General features: G+C 38.9%; 1 protein-coding gene across 1 annotated transcript in view; it reads left to right on the top strand.

Moving 5' to 3' along the window:
- Nucleotides 1–19,577, top strand: part of brf1 (BRF1 RNA polymerase III transcription initiation factor subunit) — a 267,788-nt gene that overhangs the window by 36,799 nt on the left and 211,412 nt on the right. The window contains exon 3 of the mRNA XM_003214279.4: nucleotides 10,144–10,317. Within this exon, the coding sequence (XP_003214327.1) occupies nucleotides 10,144–10,317 (174 nt within the window). The remainder of the gene's footprint in view (nucleotides 1–10,143; nucleotides 10,318–19,577) is intronic.

The following is a 19,577-nucleotide window of genomic DNA, read 5'->3' as shown; positions in this document are numbered from 1 at the left end:
ATACTTTCAAAATTCAGAATTCCTTAATTTTTAAAAAGCTACACATTTTAACCTAAAGAAGTATAACAACAAAACAGAAACATTAATACTGGTTTCATAAGACATGAGTCCCCTTAGGGAGAGAGGGTGGAATATAAATAAAGTATTATTATTATTGTTATGAGTTATGTTATGTTATGATTTTACATTTAAAATGTAAAAGATTTCAATTCTACTGACCTCAGGAATTCAATGAAAGCCTTCAACAATGAAGGTGAAGTTTCAGAAAGTGCATCCTTTCTGCACCTTTTTTGCACCTTTTAAGATGCTTAACTCACCTGCTATCTTAGATAGTTAACACACTCACTTCTGCCTCCTCTCCCTCTCCTCCCCCATATCCCACTTGCTTGCCTGGTTGTATAGGTAATCCAATTGCTTAATTCATGCAGGAACTCTCACTTGTTAATAATAAAGAGAGGCAGAGAACTGTGAGCATCAGTTCCATTCACCCCTGTGACCAAAACGGCATCCATTAACTCTCTTATGTGGCCTGTCCTTCTATGTGAAATGATGCCATGAAAAGCATCCCATTCCACTCCCCCGAGAAGGCTGCCTTATCCTTTCCCTCAGCACAACCCAAGCTTTCTTCAAAAATTGAATAGGCTACCACTGATTCCTAATCAAAGAAGAACTAAGTGATTAATTGACTATCCATCTTACTAAGACTGACCGTACCCATTTGGGTGGCAAGGCTCATACGGTTAAGGCTCTCTTGACCAACAAAGAGAACTGATTTTCAAACAATGATTACCAGAACACTAAAAGTCACGTGTTGGTTCAAGCTGAGGAAGGAAGGAACTGAGAGAGTGGGACTGGTTCTGTCTCTTAGGGTGGTAAGGATGATTGAGAGGTGAGGAAACACTGGCTGAGAAGTGCAGAGGAGGAGTTAGACCCAACACGAAGGATTGCCTTCCCATGTTGCAGGAAAACAATAAGTAATTCCTTGAAATTCTTGATTGGACTTGTGTGTGCACATGTGTGAGAAATGAAGACAACGATAACAGCTATGCTGCACACAACCCTTTCCATTTGAAAGGAAATAAGATGTTTTGTATTGTGTTCTTCTGGCTTTGATTTTATACAAGTGAGGATTTGGATAAATGTTCTGTTTATTGATAGATTCCAGCAGATGTATAGACACAATTTCTGCTTTAACTTGGTGCTGTGTGATGCAAGATTTCTCTCTCGAGTTTATGCTGTCAAAATTTTAAGGGAAGATCATGAGGGAATGAAATAGAGTTGTCTGTTTGTATTCTTTGAGAGATCTTTTAAAAAATAAAGCAGAAGGACTATATGTTTCTTCTTTAAACATGTTCATCCTGTAGGTCCACAAATTATAGGTGGTAACCAAACATTTGTTTATGTTAGCAACCATACTGTCTAAGATCCCATCATGATAACACCACAGTATTTTATGAATTTAATGGATGATACTTTGTAAGCTATTGTTTATATAGGTTCTCTTTCTCTTCTAGTTAATGTGAAACCAGATTTTTGATGCACTTTTATTTAGGGTTCTCAGAATAATGATTCCTTCCCTCCCCACCCTTCAGCAGCATCTATGAGAATTAATTCAATGAAATCATTCTGTTATACGAAAATAATGCACCACTTTTTATTCATGCCAGGTGAGAAATCTAAAATTTAGCATGATACAAAGCTCATTTCTTTGGCTTGTCAGAGTTTAACCTTCCATAAGTCCTAAAAGTTTGTGTAAACAAACTGAATAATGTTCTCTGTTCAAACGTGGGTGGTGGTGATGGATAGAAATCTGCTATGTTCCAGTTAGAGAACACTCTGCAGCTTCCAACTATTTCCAAATATATCAATTGCTTTAAGGCTGCAGTATTATGTGTAATTTCTTGGGAGTAAATGCTATTAAATCCAGGAGTTTTTACTTTTGAGTAGTTTTGCATAGATTTAACTCATATAGCACATTATTTGTTTTTCAATGAAGTTTATTTTCATCTGACTGAAATGCAAGTTTTTCTCATGTAATTAGAGGTGCAAAAAGATTTTACAAAGAACTTGTGTCTTTTAATCTGCTGGCCTAAAGTAGAAACCTCATCAAAGCAATAGCGCAGTGTCAAGCCTATGATTCATTTCCTACCATCTTTTTCTCATCCCCTTCCTTTTTATTATTTATTTGTATTTAGTCTTTTGTAGCTAAGGACATTGGGATGTAGTGTTGATCAGTGACTTGAAAGAGTCTCAGACCTTTGTTTTGATTGAGGCTGAATCTGAATATGAAAGTGAGCAAAGGGAGGAATGAGCTTCACCACTCATTTCTCCTGTCTTGTTTGTTTCTAAAATCCCTGATCTAGTAGATTAGAATAGATAAAATAACTGAAGAAGACATTCAAGGTTTTGATAGTTACATTCCATTAGGAGGTAAAATGTTAGGGCTATGAGAATATGCTAACCTCCTTCTAGGCCAGGGTTTCTTCATCTTTTTTGTTCCATGAACCCTTTTGCCAGTCAGGTGAAACCCATGAGCCCCTTCTCGGAATGTAGCAGCAGATAGTTTTATGACATTTGACATCAAATTAAGTTTTAGGATTAGTCAAAGTTTTACAACTTCACTACCATTTCAATACCCAATAACCTAATACAGTTCAACATCTGTCCAAATGATAATTTTTGGCAAACGTTGAGAAATTCATAAGTGAAGGAAATGCTAGATTTCAGCTAAAGATAAGAGATACTAAAGACAATAAGTTGATTTTTTTTTTTCAATTCAAGGTCATGGACCGCCAAGGAATCCATGAATCCATGTTTAAGAACCCCTGCTCTAGGTGCATATGCTCGACCTTTCCAGGAGGCAAACAAAAATGTCTGTTTCTGTTTTATCTGAAGCTCTATTATCTGCATTTTAAACTGTGGTTAATTTTAAGCATGGTTGGTGAATCCTAAATGATTGTTTCCTTTCGCTATAGTTAAAAATTCTTAGGATTTGGGTCAGTTGATTTTAATTCAGCTAAATCTATAGGAACACTTGTCTTTCTCCAAAAAGTCCCCAGTCTTGGCCAGTTTCTGTGCTCTAGTAAAGGGAAAGAAAGGAAACAAAGGTTTGTTTTTGTGTTGTAACTTCAGGATCTTTATGACTTAGGGAAACCCTATCATGGGGTTTTCTTGGCAATATTTATTCAGAAGCATTGCTGTCATTGCCTTTTTGTGAGGTTGATAGATTTGCCCAAGATCAACGTGTGGGCTTCCATGGCCGAGTGGGGATTCAAACCATAGTCTCCAGAGTCATAGTAACCTCTATTTTACTTTTGGAAATGGAAATGAAGTAGGATGGCATGGCAAGTGGTTTTTACAAAAAGATGTAAAAGCTTCCCAACTCCTTGTGATTACAGCAGAGAGAGACTAATGTTACCTGGTTGGGGGTGGGGAGGGGTGCTTTTCTATATCTCCAAATGATGTGAGAGGGCCTAAATGCTCTAAAGTTACCAAATGCTATCAGATCTTGGAAGGTAATTAGGGTCAGCTCCTAGTTAGTACTTGGATGGGAGATGGCTAAGAAATGCCATGTGATGTATTTCAGAGAAAGGAACAGTTAAAACCACCCCTGTGCATTACCTGCCTAAAAAAATCATATCAAATTAATGGAATTACCATAAGTTGGCAGGCAACTTGAAGACATATAGACACACCTTGTGAGCTTGTACGACCATTTTAGTAGCAGAGTTGAAAAACCTTGTGTATTTCCTTTTCCAGTTGCCAGAGTAGATGTGAGTCTTCACCGTAACTTCCATAGCAAGTGGATTTGTTGAAGCCTGACGAGTGTTTGGGTTCACATATCAATGCCTTGAATACATTTTCAGCCTGAACAACTTTGAGTCATTACTCTCTAATCTGTCAGTGTTTTTGAAACCCTGCACTGAGGGGAAGTGGTTAAAGGAGGTTAAATTGCAGTCAAAAGGAAGGTTTGATCATTATTTTCTGCTCTCTCTCCTCTCATTTTTCCAGTGTAAATTGTCACCTCTTGAACCTGTTTTGCCTAGAAATAACAGCTACTGAAGGCTTATTATACGTCTTTGCATGGAACATATATTTGAATCTTTAGGTACAAGTGCTTTCCGACATTGAGAGACTGACATTTCTCTGGAAAGGGGTTGCTGCATTTGGATGGGCTCGGGGTTATTGAGAGGTTCCTTTGTTCAGAGGTACATGTTCCTTGTTTTTCAGTTAAACACATTTTTTGATGAAGAATGTTCCATTTCTCTTAACATTTCCTGCTTCGGGAATCTTTTGTGTTGGAACAAAAGCAAGAAAAAGACATGATGGGGTTGCTGTTTAAAGGAAGATTAACCAGTAGAGAATACAACAAAGCAGTGGGCTAATTATAGGCAAATCAGTTGATTTCCTTGAGAAGCCGCACAGTGCGCATGAAGCTTATGTGCTTCTTTCATGATCCAAAATAAGTAAGGAGTGGGAAGAAGATTCACAATTAAATTGTTGAGGGCAAGGTACAGTGCGGTGGAGCTAATTGTGTATTGCATGAAGCCAGTTAGGAAACACGAGTCTCGTGAACATTGGTTTCACTTATGGCTAGAGTCAGTCCTCTTCACAGAAAACTTGGGAGCATATATGGAGTGAAAGTATGCAAGAAAAGATTAACATGGTCTGACATGATAATACGCCAGGATGCCGCAGGAGTCTTGATTTATTCTGAATGATCAAATAAAAGGCCTCTTATGATATCAAACATAGGTTGAAGAAAATTATTTCGTATTGAAGTTTTTGATGTCTCCACCAGGATCAAAAATTCAAATGATATATTGTACTTGTGAAACTTTCTTCTTCTGTTTTGAGATCAAAACTCCAGTCAGCAAACCATGACAAAAAATTAATCTCCCCCCCCCCCCCAATCTTAAAAGCCATTTTTGACAAAGCTTTGCTGCCTTAAAAAAGTGGTTTTGGCTCTTGCCATTAAGGGCAAGCCATCATTGAGCTGTCCTTAGATTGGTGGAAGTAGTTTCAGATAGTGCTTGGTTCTAATGCAGTATTTTCTCTTAAGTCAAATCAGACAAATCAAAATATGGGATTATCACTCTGGGGCCGCCTTCAGAAATTGTAACACTGCAGGAAATTTCACTACATGATCATAGCAGCAAGAACAGTATATGCACCGTTCTGAAAGAAGACAGATCTCCCAACAATTTCCAAATATTCCCAAATTCCAGAAATTGATAAATTAGCAATGATGAACAAAGAAAAAAAAACACAAAATATCAAGGATTGAGAACCATTTCTAAACTTTGTAAAAAAAATCAATTATTATAGAATGTGCTATAATTTAACCTTGGTGTAGGAAATTTATAAATAATAAAAATCAGGCCAGAAAGAAGAATAGAAAAACAATGTAATAGGAAGGAAGAATGGAATTATACATGGATGTCTCCAACCCAAGGGACGGGACATCACTAAATTGGGTGAGGTGGGAGGAGGGGAGAGTATAACCAATTACGAATATTGTATAGATGTTAGGAAGTATTGTACTGGTTCATGCATATATACATGTATATAGATTTATTTCACTGTTTTTTTTTTAATGAACATGTAAATTGAAAATAAAAAATATCAAAACAAAAAAGAAATGGTAAGAAAAAATTGGGAGTCTGCAAGTTTTATCCCTGTCAAGGAAAAAACTCTGTTTTTGTTCAGATTCTTCCAAAGTCCTGTTTTAGTTAAAGGCTTACTAATTTTTAATTTTGAAAAGCTGTGTCAGGGGATCCTGCAATACATCTTACTTTTAAATTGTGCTTCCTAGAGCTTTCTAGGAACATATATTTTAATGTAAATATTCTTCAGCTCCATTGGAACTCATTCCCCTAATCATTAATGATTCCCTATGGAATGCATTCTCCCCATATTCATGAGACTCAATTTGCTTTGCGAGTTCAGTAACATAACCCCAATGTAGATTCAAACTTGTTTGTACATTTAGTGTCTTTCTTTAGATTAGCAATGTTGCCATTCAACATAATTAATGCGTAACACTCCTGATGGAGATTTATGCTATGCAGCCCTGATGTAGGACCTCTGCTATTGTTTATTGTAAAATAAGCATAGGGGTTGGTGCAGCCTCCATAGGGTCTTGGGGTTGAGAAAATGTAGGCTTTCCATTGGAGGACTGTTTAAAGATACAGAGTGCAAAGCAAAGGGCAGTTATTTGTGCATTTTGGATCTAGTAGGCCCTTAGCTTTAGAGGGAGCCTCGGTGGCGCAGCGGTTTAAACTCCTGAACTGTTGAACTTGCTGACCAAAAGGCTGGCGGTTCAAATCTGGGGAGTGGGGAGAGCTCCCGCTGTTAGACCCAGCTTCTGTAAACTTAGCAGTTCAAAAACATGCAATTATGAGTAGATCAATAGGTACTGCTCCGGCAGGAAGGTAACGGCTTTCCATGCAGTCATGTTGGCCACATGACCTTGGAGGTGTCTACGGATAACCCCGTCTCTTCGGCTTAGAAATGGAGATGAGCACTAAACCCCAGAGCCGGACACGACTAGACTTAAAGTCAGGGGAAACCTTTACCTTTACCTTTAGCATTAGAGAGGGTAATAAGTATAGATATGTAACAGGGGCCTAGGTGATTTAAAGCTCTAGATGGGAAGTCAAGGGTGAGGCTTGTAGGGCTTCATTGGGTGAGGGTTGAAGGCCTCTGCATATTCCAATGGTCCCAACTGCTTTTAAATAGGAGGGACACAGGAAAGACATCCTTTCCTTCACTCAGATGTCCCACCTTTCTCCTTAACAGTTGCATCACATTCACTGCTTACTGAATTGATTCATTCTCATTGTGCTGTTTGATATTACCTCCCTTTACTATTTTTTTTGAACACTTTTTTGTGCTTACAAAAACATTAGGACTACACTGTGACCCTTGGTATGCCCTTTTTGCATGATGAGTGCCATTTTGTTTACATAAGGGCTAGTATTTCAGGAAAGATATTCTTAGTACTGTATAGAATGCTTCTGCAACCTGGTGCCAACTAGTTTTGTCATCAACCAGCACAGCTTATGGGAAAACCTTGACTGATGCAGCAGGACTCTGATGTCTCAGATATTATTTAACCCATTATTTAAACCACTGATTAGTTGATATCCTTCAATCTTAATGAAAAATGATTTGTACTTTGTCTTTCTCTCAATGTGGAGACTCGAAGTAGCACATAGGAAAATTAACTTACAAAAATAGACAGGTATAAAGCAGAAATACCATAATGTTAAAACACAGTCAAAATATAATAAATCTATGGATGCACAAGCTCCATTATATACATGTGTAGTAGCATAATAAAATGCTCTTTATAAAAATAGCAAAATCAAGCTTTGTTTTTTTGGAATTAAAAATATATTTTCAAGCATGGCTAGTTGAATTTGTGAATACGGTGACATGACTGTATTCAAATGAAATTAAATTAAAAGCATAGAGATGGAGAAAGTTTTTTTTTTAGCTTCTTCCTGAACAACCTATCATTTGCAAAAGGACTGGCCTAATAAAAACGATCTTCAAGTCTTGGTGGAGAGTTAGTAGGGAGGAAGCTTGAAATGAAATTCCACAGCATGGGAGCTGAATCACTGGCTTTTTCACCAGTGGACAACAGTTATTAGTCTTTGTATTTCAATATGTAGCAGGCTAGGATTTTTAAAAAAGATCCTGGAGACATATATGCTCTCATTCTTCCCTAATTGGGCTCTCAGTACAAGCTCACAATCTAAACTTCCCCAAATACAGGAAAATCACACCACTTTACATGTAGTCCCAGACAGAAGATAATGACATTTCATTATCTTGAGTGCTAAATTACAGTATTTCTCATTTCTCCAAATCTAAGAAAATGAAGATTTTATTAAGCATTACAAAATTGGTTCAGGGAAGATATTGCTGTATCGGAAACCCAATGCATCCCGCATATAGAGTGTAGCACAGGTATCAAGTATGTATCCTTATGGTGTGTACCTAGAGTGCCTTTTCTGGGAAGTTCATTGCAACCTCCCATTACATCTAGGCAAAGATATATACATGAATGTTACTTGCATGCAAGTTGCATGTTAATTCCTAAGTGGGGTTGAGGTTTTCCTCAGTTTTATGATATTTGAAGCATCTGTCTAAGACAGGACTGACAACTTGGAGCCCTCTAGATGTTTTGGCCTCCAACGCCCAGAAGCTCTAGCTAGCTTGTCCACAATTTCCAGGAATTCTGGGAACTGAAGTCCAAAACAGTTCAAATAGAATATAATACATAGCAGAGGGAGAACGATTTCTTCTAGATCCTCAACCATAATGACCAGCACTTAGTAGATTCTGGGAGCTTGAGTAAAATGGATTAAAAGGGTTTTTTAATCATAGCACAGGCAGTCCAAGGTTAAATGACTCATAGTTAAGAACAGGGGTGAGACAACAGGAAGTGAGAGAAATCCAACCATAGGAAGGGAAATTCACTCTTGAAAGAGTTATCATGGGAAAAGGTGTCTCCATCGATCCTTGTTTCCACAATAAGCCAAATTTTTCAAAATGCAATTATTACAGAGACAGAAAGTGAGGTTAAATCTTTTGAACAGGGGCACAGGCAGTGAAACAAACACTACAGGGTTGTTCACTCTTCCCTATGTTATCCAAAGCTACTCTTTAAAATGTATCTGTTCTGACTTACATACACATTCAGCTTAGTAGAAATTCAAACCTACAGAACCTATCTTGTTCGTAACTTGGGGACTGCCTGTATTTATTAGCCACAGCAATTGATTATTTCTTTTTATTGGACAGCACTTCCTTACTACTGTGTTAAAATGATGCTTTGGTTGTACAAGAAGCACCAAGTGATGCATGTAATGACCTCAGCATTTTTCTTTTGCATTGCAAGCCTGGTGTTGTCATCATGATAAAACTGAAATAAGCCACATGACAAATTTCTCTTCCCACATGGAAATGTTAATGCATTCAAGGGTCCCTGTGAAACTTTAGGTTACTGGCTATCTTCTGTATCAACACATGGCATAAACATCTTTCATACATGCTTTATCTATGGGCTACTTATTGGCTTGTCAATGAATACCATACTTGTCTCATCCTGTTCTTCTGTAAGCACTTTCCCCATGTTTGGTTTTGTGTGCTCTTCACAGTTTCCTGCGGCAAAAATATTTATTGGCATGGTGGGCCTGTGCTGCACTTTCCACAACTGCATCAACAGCTGTACTGTATCCTCTACTGAGTCATCTAAAGGGCTTCAAACAAAGCAAGGAGGTGCAGCCATCTTCTTGAAGCCACAGCCTAATTTTTGTGATCTGCCAGCCCTCTTCCCTCCAAACAGAAGCACAGGAAGGAAGTGCTTCCTCAGGACTGGCTAGTGCAAAGAGCACATGTCTTCCTACAGCTGGATTCCTTCAGTTATGGTTTTTTCTCATGTGGTTAGAGGCCCTATATGTGTGTATGTGTGTGTGTGTGTGTGTGTGTTTATGCGTGTAAGAAAGTGCTTTACCAGGTTTTTAGTGGATTGTGAAAAACCTGCAGTTTGCTCCTGAGTTGATGTTGTATTTGACATTTTGGAGCATGCATCCATACATTGGGGAATGGGATATTGTTCATGTCTTCAGAATAGTCAATCTGTATGATTGCTCAGATGAAAAAATTGCTACTGTTTAAATCTTTAGTGTCTTTTAAACTTTGCTTCTCTTGGAAGCGGACTTATTTTAAAGCACAAGATGGCTTTTCGAATGTTTATCGATTGCAGCTCCCAACGGCCCCAGTCAGACGAGGCAGTAGAGAGGCTCCTGAGAGCTGCAATCCAAAAACATCTGGAGGGTCACAATTCCCAGCTGATAGACAATTGAACACAAGTGTAATGTATCATTTTTCAAATGGCAGTCCTAATTTAGATACAGTGGCTTATGTTTGCACAGTGATTTCCTGGATGCCTCATTTTGTGAGTTGAGTAAGTGTCAAACCATTTGCACTACTCTGTTTTATGTGTGTGTTTTAACACAATAGAATCGAAGCCTCTGTCTTTAATTTTGTGTAGAGCATCAATGCAGACTTCAGTGTATTATGTAAGTGCACTTTGCAAGTGATATGTATTTTCTTTTCTTTTTTAAAAAGGAAAACGGCAGATCCATCATTTGGGAAACCAACTTCAGCTCAATCAGCATTGCCTTGATACCGCCTTCAACTTCTTCAAGATGGCGGTGAGCAAGCACTTAACCCGTGGGAGGAAAATGACCCATGTCATAGCAGCCTGCCTCTACTTGGTGTGTAGGACAGAAGGCACCCCACGTATCCTTTCATTTCTGAAGAACGCTTGAGCTCTTAACTCTAGTGCTCAGAACTTGTTGTGCTACTTTATGTAGAAGAACTTTTGTGTCTGTGTGCGTGTATTTATATCTATAAGAAAGCACTAGGAAACCAGTTTGAGTTGAAGAAATGTAAACAGTAAAGTTAATTCTCAAGTTTAATTCATACTTGAATATAATGCTTTGTGTTGCAGGGGCTGGCAGTTAGGAAACAGGGTGGGATTGGGTGGTATGCTTCATTCCCTCTAAATGAGAGACCACAAGTGATTATTTCTCAGGAGGAGAACATTGGCCAGTTCAACTGTTTTAAGTAGTGAGCAGCTCTACTTGTGAATGAGGCTGTGTATGCCAAAAATAATTTCTCTGTCTGTCTCTCTGTTTGTTTAAGGGTGAATGAGTTATTAATAACTTGTAACTACAGTGAAAGTCTCTGAATTGCAAAAATACATTTAGTTTGATGTTGAACATAGCCAGAGCAGGCCTTTGAGGTTTGCCTCCTTCTGATGAAATTCTATACTCATTGCTTCTGCTGAGTTGGTAGTCTGTTTTTAATTTTTGTACCTCTTTTCCACTTGAACTTCGTGATCATGCTGTCCAATTCTTGTATATCTCTTTTCCTGGCATTTCTTGGGAATATTTCTTTTTCTTTTTCATGTTGTTACTGCCAAAAAAGAAACTGGATTTCAAAGGCTAAAGAGATAAGGTCTCAGAATAACCCAGCAAACACATCTTCTTACAAATTTGAATAATGGCCTTACAGGAGTTTTGCACAATAGAAAGAATGCTAACAATATATGAGGGATAGGGAATGGTTGGCCCTTCAGACCTTGGACTACAGCCTATAACAGTTTTAGTTTGTGTTATTGATGATGCATTAACATAGCTTTGGAAGGGCCGTTTGTTTCCCATTCCTGTGATTTAGGTAATGCTGATCTGTAAAATTATTGGGAATACAGAACAATTATGGAAAAATAATGTGATTCCTTTAATATAAATGATGCTATGAACAGTAACGGACAAAATGAAGGTGATGATACTGAGTAAAAGTAAATTTGAATGTACTTAGAGGGTAGGAAGGTCATTTTTTGGCTTTTCCTGACATTTGGTGGGATGTGCTACTTCTATTTTTTTTGAACAAAGAGTCAGTTCTTGGGCAGTGATTTTGTGTTGTTTCGGGATTGTTAGAATGATACATTATACCTTTGGAATAATATTTACAGCTGAAAATTTCATTTTGGGTGTCATTTTAAAAAATGAACAGTAGTTTGGGGGGTATCACTGGGTTCCTGAGAGGTTCCAAGGGAGACACAGGTACTCTGAATGGCTTCATCTAGCATGTGAGCTCCACAGTTCCCATCTGAAAATACATCACACAGTCTTGGGAAGTGTTCGACTTGTGATTTTGTGCTATGAAATCCAGCATATCTGTCTTGTTTGCTGTGTCATACAATAAAATAATAATAATAATAAACAATAGACATTGACAAAATTACGATCTGCCAACAGCAAAAGGCCACCCTACTGGGATCTGCGCACATCATCCAAAAATACATCACACAGTCCTAAACGCCTTGTGATACGAAATCCAGCATATCTATCTTGTTTGCTGTGTCAGACTATATCATTGTGTCAATAATAATAACAACTTTGTTTTTATATCCCGCCCCATCTCCCCGAGGGGACTCGAGGCGGCTCACATGGGGCCAAGCTCAACAACATACAATAAAATACAGCGGTATAAAATACACAATATAAAGTACATCACAATCACAGCAAATTAAAATATCAATTCTACAACACAGCTTCACAAAGTAAAAAACATGGCCATTGAAAAGAGGTGATATCATGGCACTTTGATCCATGGTCTTGGAGGAGAGGAATAATTATAATTGTGCAGTGTATTAGGAGAACTAATCGCAAACGTCTGTGAAAAAGTGCAGAAGACTAGGCTGTAGGGACAGGCAGAAACTCAATCAACTGTTCACCTCAGTCGAAGGTGGCTTGAAAAAAGGTTTTCAAGGCTTTTCTAAAAGACATCAGTGTAGGGGCTAATCTGATTTCTCTTGGGAAAGTAAGTGCTTTGATGACACAGTACATTTCCCTCTTTGAGAGACCCCTTCCTGGCCACACAGAAGACTGGGCAACTTGGAAGACGCTTAACAGACTGCGCTCTGACACAACGAGATGCAGAGCCAACCTTAAGAAATGGGGCTACAAAGTGGAGTCGACAACATGGGAGTGTGGAGAAGAGCAAACCACAGACCACCTATTACAATGCAGTCTGAGCTCTGCCACATGCACAATGGAAGGCCTTCTTACAGCAACACCAGAAGCACTCCAAGTGGCCAGCTACTGGTGAAAGGACATTTAGTATAATGTCAAGTTTTTAACTTTGTGTTTTCAAATACATTACAACTGTACCCTCAGATCGCTACTGACACGATAAATAAAAATTGGCCTATAAGAGGGCTTTGGATATAAAGGGGGGGTCAGTATCATGTGGCTCTGTGAATCGCTGCGCCCCCATGCCCCTATTTCTGCTGCTGGTTGTGCTTCTGAAAGGCTGTGCTACTGAAACAGATGGCAGTTCTCTGTAGGGGGGAAAATGTCTCAATTTTTTGGGTTGCTGTCAGTTTTCCAGGCTGTATGGCCGTGTACAGCAACCCAGTGATTCCGGCCGTGAAAACCTTCGACAACACCTCCATTTGTTGTTTCTTTCCTTCTCAGTCAAAAAGTATTCGTAGAGGAATTTGCTAATTTGTTCCTCTAAAATATAGCCAGAGCACCTGGTATATATCGGTGGCCTCTCATCCAAGTACTAAACAGGGTTGATCTGTCTCAGTTTCCAAGATCAGTCAAGATCTGGTGGCTTTAAGGAATTAGGCTCTCTTACTCCATTCACTCATTCCCATCATGACTGTTTTCAGGCTTACTAATACTGGAGCACTTCATGGCAAGGGAGCTTTCTGTAGCTCCAATGGGAGGCCACCTTTTTCAGCAGAAAACAAACAGTGACCACCTGGTTTCTGTCTGACTCTTTCTCCAAGTGGCTAGGATTTCTTCTTACTCATAATGTACTGAATGACAATTTTCGTTATAAGCTAATGCAACGGTGGGAGCTATGTGATATGGTGTGAGATGTGATTTCATTTTTGGAAAGGGGTGGGCATAGTCTGTCAGAGTATACAAAGTCAACACGTTTATTATTTTCCCCCATCACTAAAGTTAAGATTTCAAGATAGTCCTTCTAAGCCATACAGAGTAGCTAAGGAAAAAATGAAAAAGAATTAATAATAACTAGATGAAAATATTCATGAAATGAATAAACAGGCATAATTTTAATAAATGCATAAAACTCTGGGAAATAATAACAAATAGATTTTTTATCTTAAGCTAGTGTGCATTAATAAGGTTTCAAATTGGAAACTGATTATTAAAATCTCTTTGGTTTTTTAGATAAATTTTAGCTGTGTTGGGGCTACGTAGCCTGTCACTACAGCCAGGATGTTAAATGAGGTTTGTAGTCCAACACATCAGGAGGCTGCTGTTTTGGGGAAGATTATTCTTAGACTGTTCTCATAAAACAGCCTTTTTGTGTGAGGAAGACCTTTCTTGTGTGTAGAAGCTCATGTTTGGATCTTATCCTCTCCAACTTTGTTGGTTTTTTTTTGTATTTTATATATTCAGCTTTTCTCTGTCTTACCTGTTTTCATCCCTAAAGGTTTGTAGCTTAAATGATGTAAGCTTGACATTTTTCCAGGTTTGTAAATTTGATTCTGTGGCAGACATATGATGTAAATGACATTTGCAAATTAGATAGCACCTTCTGCTTCATGATATTTTTGACAGGGGCATTTGGGGGTATAGACACAAAGCCTTCCTCTGCTGAGGAAATTTAAGCTGTAAGGAGCTATATTGCCGAAGGATCTTTTGATGAGAAAATTGTTCATCATTTCATAGTCATTTTACATCATAACTGAAGATGGTTTTCAAATTGACTGGATATTGTGTGTCTGATTTTTTGGAATGTGCTTGTGTGGATCAGAGAAACGTGTAAAAAGGATATTGTGGACCAGTGTTAGCCTCTTTAATTATTTGATCAAATGCTTCCGTTTTCCCCTTGCAGTTACCTTGACATCCATCCCCAGGAAAAAGTAGTTATGTGTGAGAGGCCATCTGGCTTAGCAATCTAAGTGGGCCTGTTGCATAAGCAGTGGCAGGAACTAGAGTGGATAACTCATTTTGCAGGCATTGATAATCCGGTCTATTAGAGTGGGTTTCCTTCTGTTGAATTCTAGTTCAGTTGTTTGCCTGCCTTTTACTCAGTCATTAGGTGGCACTGTCTCTCTTGCAAGCAAGATCATGATGATGTAATTGGCAGGATGTTTCATGGAGGACTATGCCCTCCCTGTCACTCATGTGAATATGGGGGATGCACTCATTCTTCTTCTGACATTGTGATTGATGGAAGCATATCTTTTAAGGAAGGAACCAAAGCTCAGTGCAATGCATGCAGGAAATCCAGATTCTGCCCCAACTACTTCATATGAAAGAATCAACTAGCAAGCAATTGGCAAAATATTTGAGGGATTTGGATAGCTTCTTCCGGCTGGAGTGAATAGTACCAAACTAGGTGATCAAATAGTCTGACTTTATATTACAGCTTGTAAAAGTTTGCTTTTTGGATTGTAAGGCCTGAATCCCACAGATACTGTGGTCCGTAGCCATGGTGGTTGGGGGATTTTAAGAGCTGTTGTCCCCCACAAAATAATTTCCCCAAGCTCTTGCTTGATGTCAGGTTTCTATGACTTTTCCCCCTCCATTGGATTCGTATTACAGTGGAGTCTCACTTATCCAACATAAATGGGCCGGCAGAACGTTGGATAAGCGAATATGTTGGATAATTAGGAGATATTAAGGAGACGCCTATTAAACACCAAATTAGGCTATGATTTTACAAATTAAGCACCAAAACATCATGTTAGACAACAAATTTGACAGAAAATGTAGTTCAATACGCAGTAATGATATGCAGTAATTACTGTATTTACAAATTTAGCACCAAAATATCACGATATATTGAAAACATTGACTACAAAAATGGGTTGGATAATCCAGAATGTTGGATAAGCGAGTGTTGGATAAGTGAGACTCTACTGTATTACACTTCAGGTCATTGCATGTTATGACAGAAACATTTCCATATAAATCCAATTGACTAATTTATAATATGTTTGTGTTACCTATACTTGGAGAGGGAGTGGGTTTTAGGAGGGTTCTATCTCTTGCCTGCAGCTGCACATGTGCGAGGAATGGGTCATGGTTGCTGCTGTGAATTGTTATGTTTGATCCTGAAATTTGTCTTTGCCAGCGTCAGTAAGCCTTGTCTCTCTTTTGAGCTTCAGTCCTTTCCCAGCTGAACTGTTGCTCTGCTCTTACTGTTGAGAAGTACTATACAGAAAATTATTTAGCAGAGGTAATTTGGATAACCTTCCTTTCTGAGAACCTGTTCAGCTCTCTTCCAATCTGCCTCCAGGGTCTTCAGTGGGAGCACTTTAATCACAGTAGCCTGCCTTAGAAACATGCTGGTTGTGTGTTTCCAGAGGCAGAAAGAGGATATTTCCAGCATGCGGAATTACGCATCTAATACAACAGTGATTTGTTACACCGCATGTATAGTGTAGTCCCTTGTTTCATACAGGTTTTGCCTAGAATATTCTTCACATACGGACACATTAGTCTGTCTTCTATGCAGTTATACCAAAGGGTTTTCTAGCCTAGTACTGTCTCTGGCAGAAGTTATCTTATGATTTTGGAAGACAGTTTGTTCTCCCCTCTGCCACCTGTTATGTTCTGTTGGTACATGGCAGGAATTTTACCTGGAGATTTATGGAATGCAGCTCACATACTGTGTTGCTGAGCACTGACCCCTCCCTCTTCCCATGCTAATCTTTTTTTTAAAATAGATACTGTTTTTAATGGAAGAATGATGTTGACTTCTCTCTGACCCCAACTGAGCATTACACTTCTGCATTGTTTTGAGTGAATTGCATGCGGGAACTTGTGCCATGAATCTGACAAGAAAGTTTTTTGATATTGTTTTTGTAAAGCTCTTGCAAATAGCTTTCCTTAGAATTTGGGAGAGCACATAGAAGGGGCAGTACTTTAAAGTACACAAAGACCTCAAAACTAAGGACAGGCTGAAACTATTTATCTGTGTGATGTTATAGCTATATTCTAGTAGGAAAATTTGTCAAATATTGGTTGTGTTAGTTTTGTACTATGGGCTTGTTGGAGTGTGGAACTGTAAGGGATCAAAATGGTGTGCAAGGTTGTCTCACATTATATCTGCATGTAATTTCCAAGGCTTATTCTGCTGCGATGTGGTAGATCTGTATGCAGTATCTTATGCAATTTTAAAAATAATACTGCACATGCTTCTTTTTCAGACTAAGTTGAAAACAGATACCAGAAATCTAAGTTAAAAAAAACATGTGCAAGGATACTAATTAAATATTTCATTAAGAAAATACGTATTTGAATTTAACTTTTTTCAGCCAACTCAATTTTTATCACATTAAATGAGTTCATCAACTCATCCATACTAGAATATGTGTACGACCACCCATCTACTGTTTGTTAGTGACCACAGAGAAAATCATGATCAGTGTTTTATATCTTACATTTCAATTCCTTTTTATCCCACTGGTTGCATTCTTCTACCAGAGGATGCGTACAACTGCTTTCTGACATAGGTGAAACTCTGTTCTATGAACAGGCTTGGGCTTCGCATTAGATAGACTGAGGGGACCTTCACAAGCCTTACATCAGGCAAGAGCTTAGGAAAGTTATTTTCTGGGGGACAGCAGTTTTTAAAATACTCCAACCACCATGGTCAGCAACCATAGTATCTGGGGGTTTGTGACTTGCAGTCAAAAAACTAACCTTTCTAAGTTCTGATATAAGGTCAGACTATTTGACCAGATAGCTTAATAATGTCTACTCTACTTGGATTGCCAGCAGCTGCCCAAGTCTGTCAGAAATATTTTGTTCATTGCCTGGAGACCTGCTGGCTGTCCTCAATGAGAGAGCCTTCCTTTTCCTCTCTCACACACTTATTGCTCCCTCAACCCTTTTAGCCCATTCCATGTCACAATAGAAGTATGTCTGCCTTCCACTCTTCCATTTACTAGCCCTTCATTTCCTGAACACGCGTTCCATGTTGCTACTTCTCCACATTTTCCTTCCCTTGCCTGCTACACTTTCATCATCCCATACCTGTCATCTCCTTCTGCCTCTTACTTCCCATGGCTTTTCTCTCCTTTATGGTGATGGTGGCTGCTTGTCTTTGTTGCCTTCATCATATGGTTTCTCTGGGTCACGTTTGACCTGGGTGGATTCCGTGTCCTGCAGAGGCCCTCAGTATCTTAAGGAGTGGTTTATATGGGAGACAGCAATCCTGTAGGTAACCTGGAACCAAACCATGTATATCCAAAAGCATATCCAGGATAAAAATTATTGGTCTCTAAGGTGCCTCAATGTGCTTGGTTGTTTTTCCTGCAACAGACTGACATTCCTACCTCCCTGAAATGTTTGAAAAGTGCTCTTAGTGTAAGCAAATTATATCTTTGATAGCAAATCCAAGTCCAATTTGGCAGACCCTCTTTCCCTTCTAAACAGCAGCATCCCATATTTAACTTCAGCTTCTTGATACAAATCCCTTCTACTCCTCCACACGCCCACCCACACTGTAGTTGTACCTTTGCTTCTCAGTTATGGGTTGCATAACAGTACGGAACAGCATGGATTCTTAATAAGTACAAATATCTACATCTGTGGACATATAGCCTATATACTCATGTATAAGTGCAGAAATTTTAGTTAATCAACCCCAAAAACCTGGGTTGACCTATCCATGGGTCATGGTGAGTACTTTATTGTAACTTTTTTTTAAAAAAAGGAACCATCCTCAGTAGGACGGCAGATAGCAAGAACTTAATCTGCCCTGGGAGAACCTAAAAGTAACATTGACCCAATACTCTCTCTGCCATGGCATCGCTTGTGGCATTTTAGGATGCCTTGGCAGGGCAATGGTGGCAGAAGCCAGCGATGTCTGGCTCCCTGAGTCATCATTGGTGTTTCCCCTCTCCACAGAATGACCCCTGACTCCAAGGGTCATCTCAAAACCCATACTTTTAGCCTCAAAACATACTCTAGATTTATACATTAGTATATTTGGTACTTGGAATAAGTTTCAGTTAATTTGGTAGGACATATGGCTAAATAAACAGCTCAAAAAGCTCTGTGAGGGATGGTCAGAGTGCCCCAGATTCTCTTTTTAGAGGCTCCCACTTTTAAAATGGGTTGAAATCCCCTTCAACATAAAAAACCTGTTAATAAACAGGTATCTATTTGTCACTTCCAGTATTGTTTCATTGTTATTTTGCAGTCCCTGGGATAGAAAGTTATCTCCCAGATCCCCTGAATCAGCTGCAATTCCCTACCCCTGGGCTATACTATACATTCCAAGGAACTGGAGGCTCTTGTCTTTCCAGAGAGAAAACCCACACATATTTCCTCATAATTTGGGGGCCAAAGACACTTGAGGCCGACTTTTTAAAGAGAAACGATTTAATAAACAAAAGTTTGGAATCTAGAGCAGCTTATGACCCAAACAGACTTCACTAAAACAAAAAGTGACATTTGTAAGATCTAAGTAAAACATGATCAACCTGTTGCTTGGTAGTTCTCCATTGAGTTGTAGTTTTAAGAGGCACCTGCACTATTTGGCTGGAAAGACTAAAGACCTTGTAAAACTACAACACCCACAATTCTATAGCACTGAGCCATGGTAGTTAAAGTGGTATCAAACCATTAATTTTGCAGCATGGATGCATCCTGGATCACACTGTCCTTAGCATTGCGTGATGGTGGCTTTCATTTGCTGTTTGGTGCAAGTGCAGACTGCAGTGGTGTTGATCTAAATGTTTGAGCTTTCCTGCCCTTGTGTATATTATGGTTTGATTAAGAACAAGGAGTGGTTCAGCTGTTGCTGCAGTTCCCAGGAGGGAGGGAGAGCACTGTGGAAGAGCTGAGTGTAGTTTTTGATGAATTACGCCATGATATGTGGCTGAAACAATATTTGGCTTGCATAGTATTTTCCAGGTAGAATTCTCAGTGTTTGTTTTCATAAAGGAGAATTTAATTGGAAGTATGGGTGGTGAGGGAAGGGGTTGTTCTGTG

Source organism: Anolis carolinensis, chromosome 1 (assembly GCF_035594765.1).
Source record: "Anolis carolinensis isolate JA03-04 chromosome 1, rAnoCar3.1.pri, whole genome shotgun sequence".
NCBI classification, from domain to species: Eukaryota; Metazoa; Chordata; class Lepidosauria; order Squamata; family Dactyloidae; genus Anolis; species Anolis carolinensis.
The sequence above is the reverse complement of the archived record's forward strand: the minus strand, read 5'-3'. Positions and strand labels throughout refer to the sequence as shown.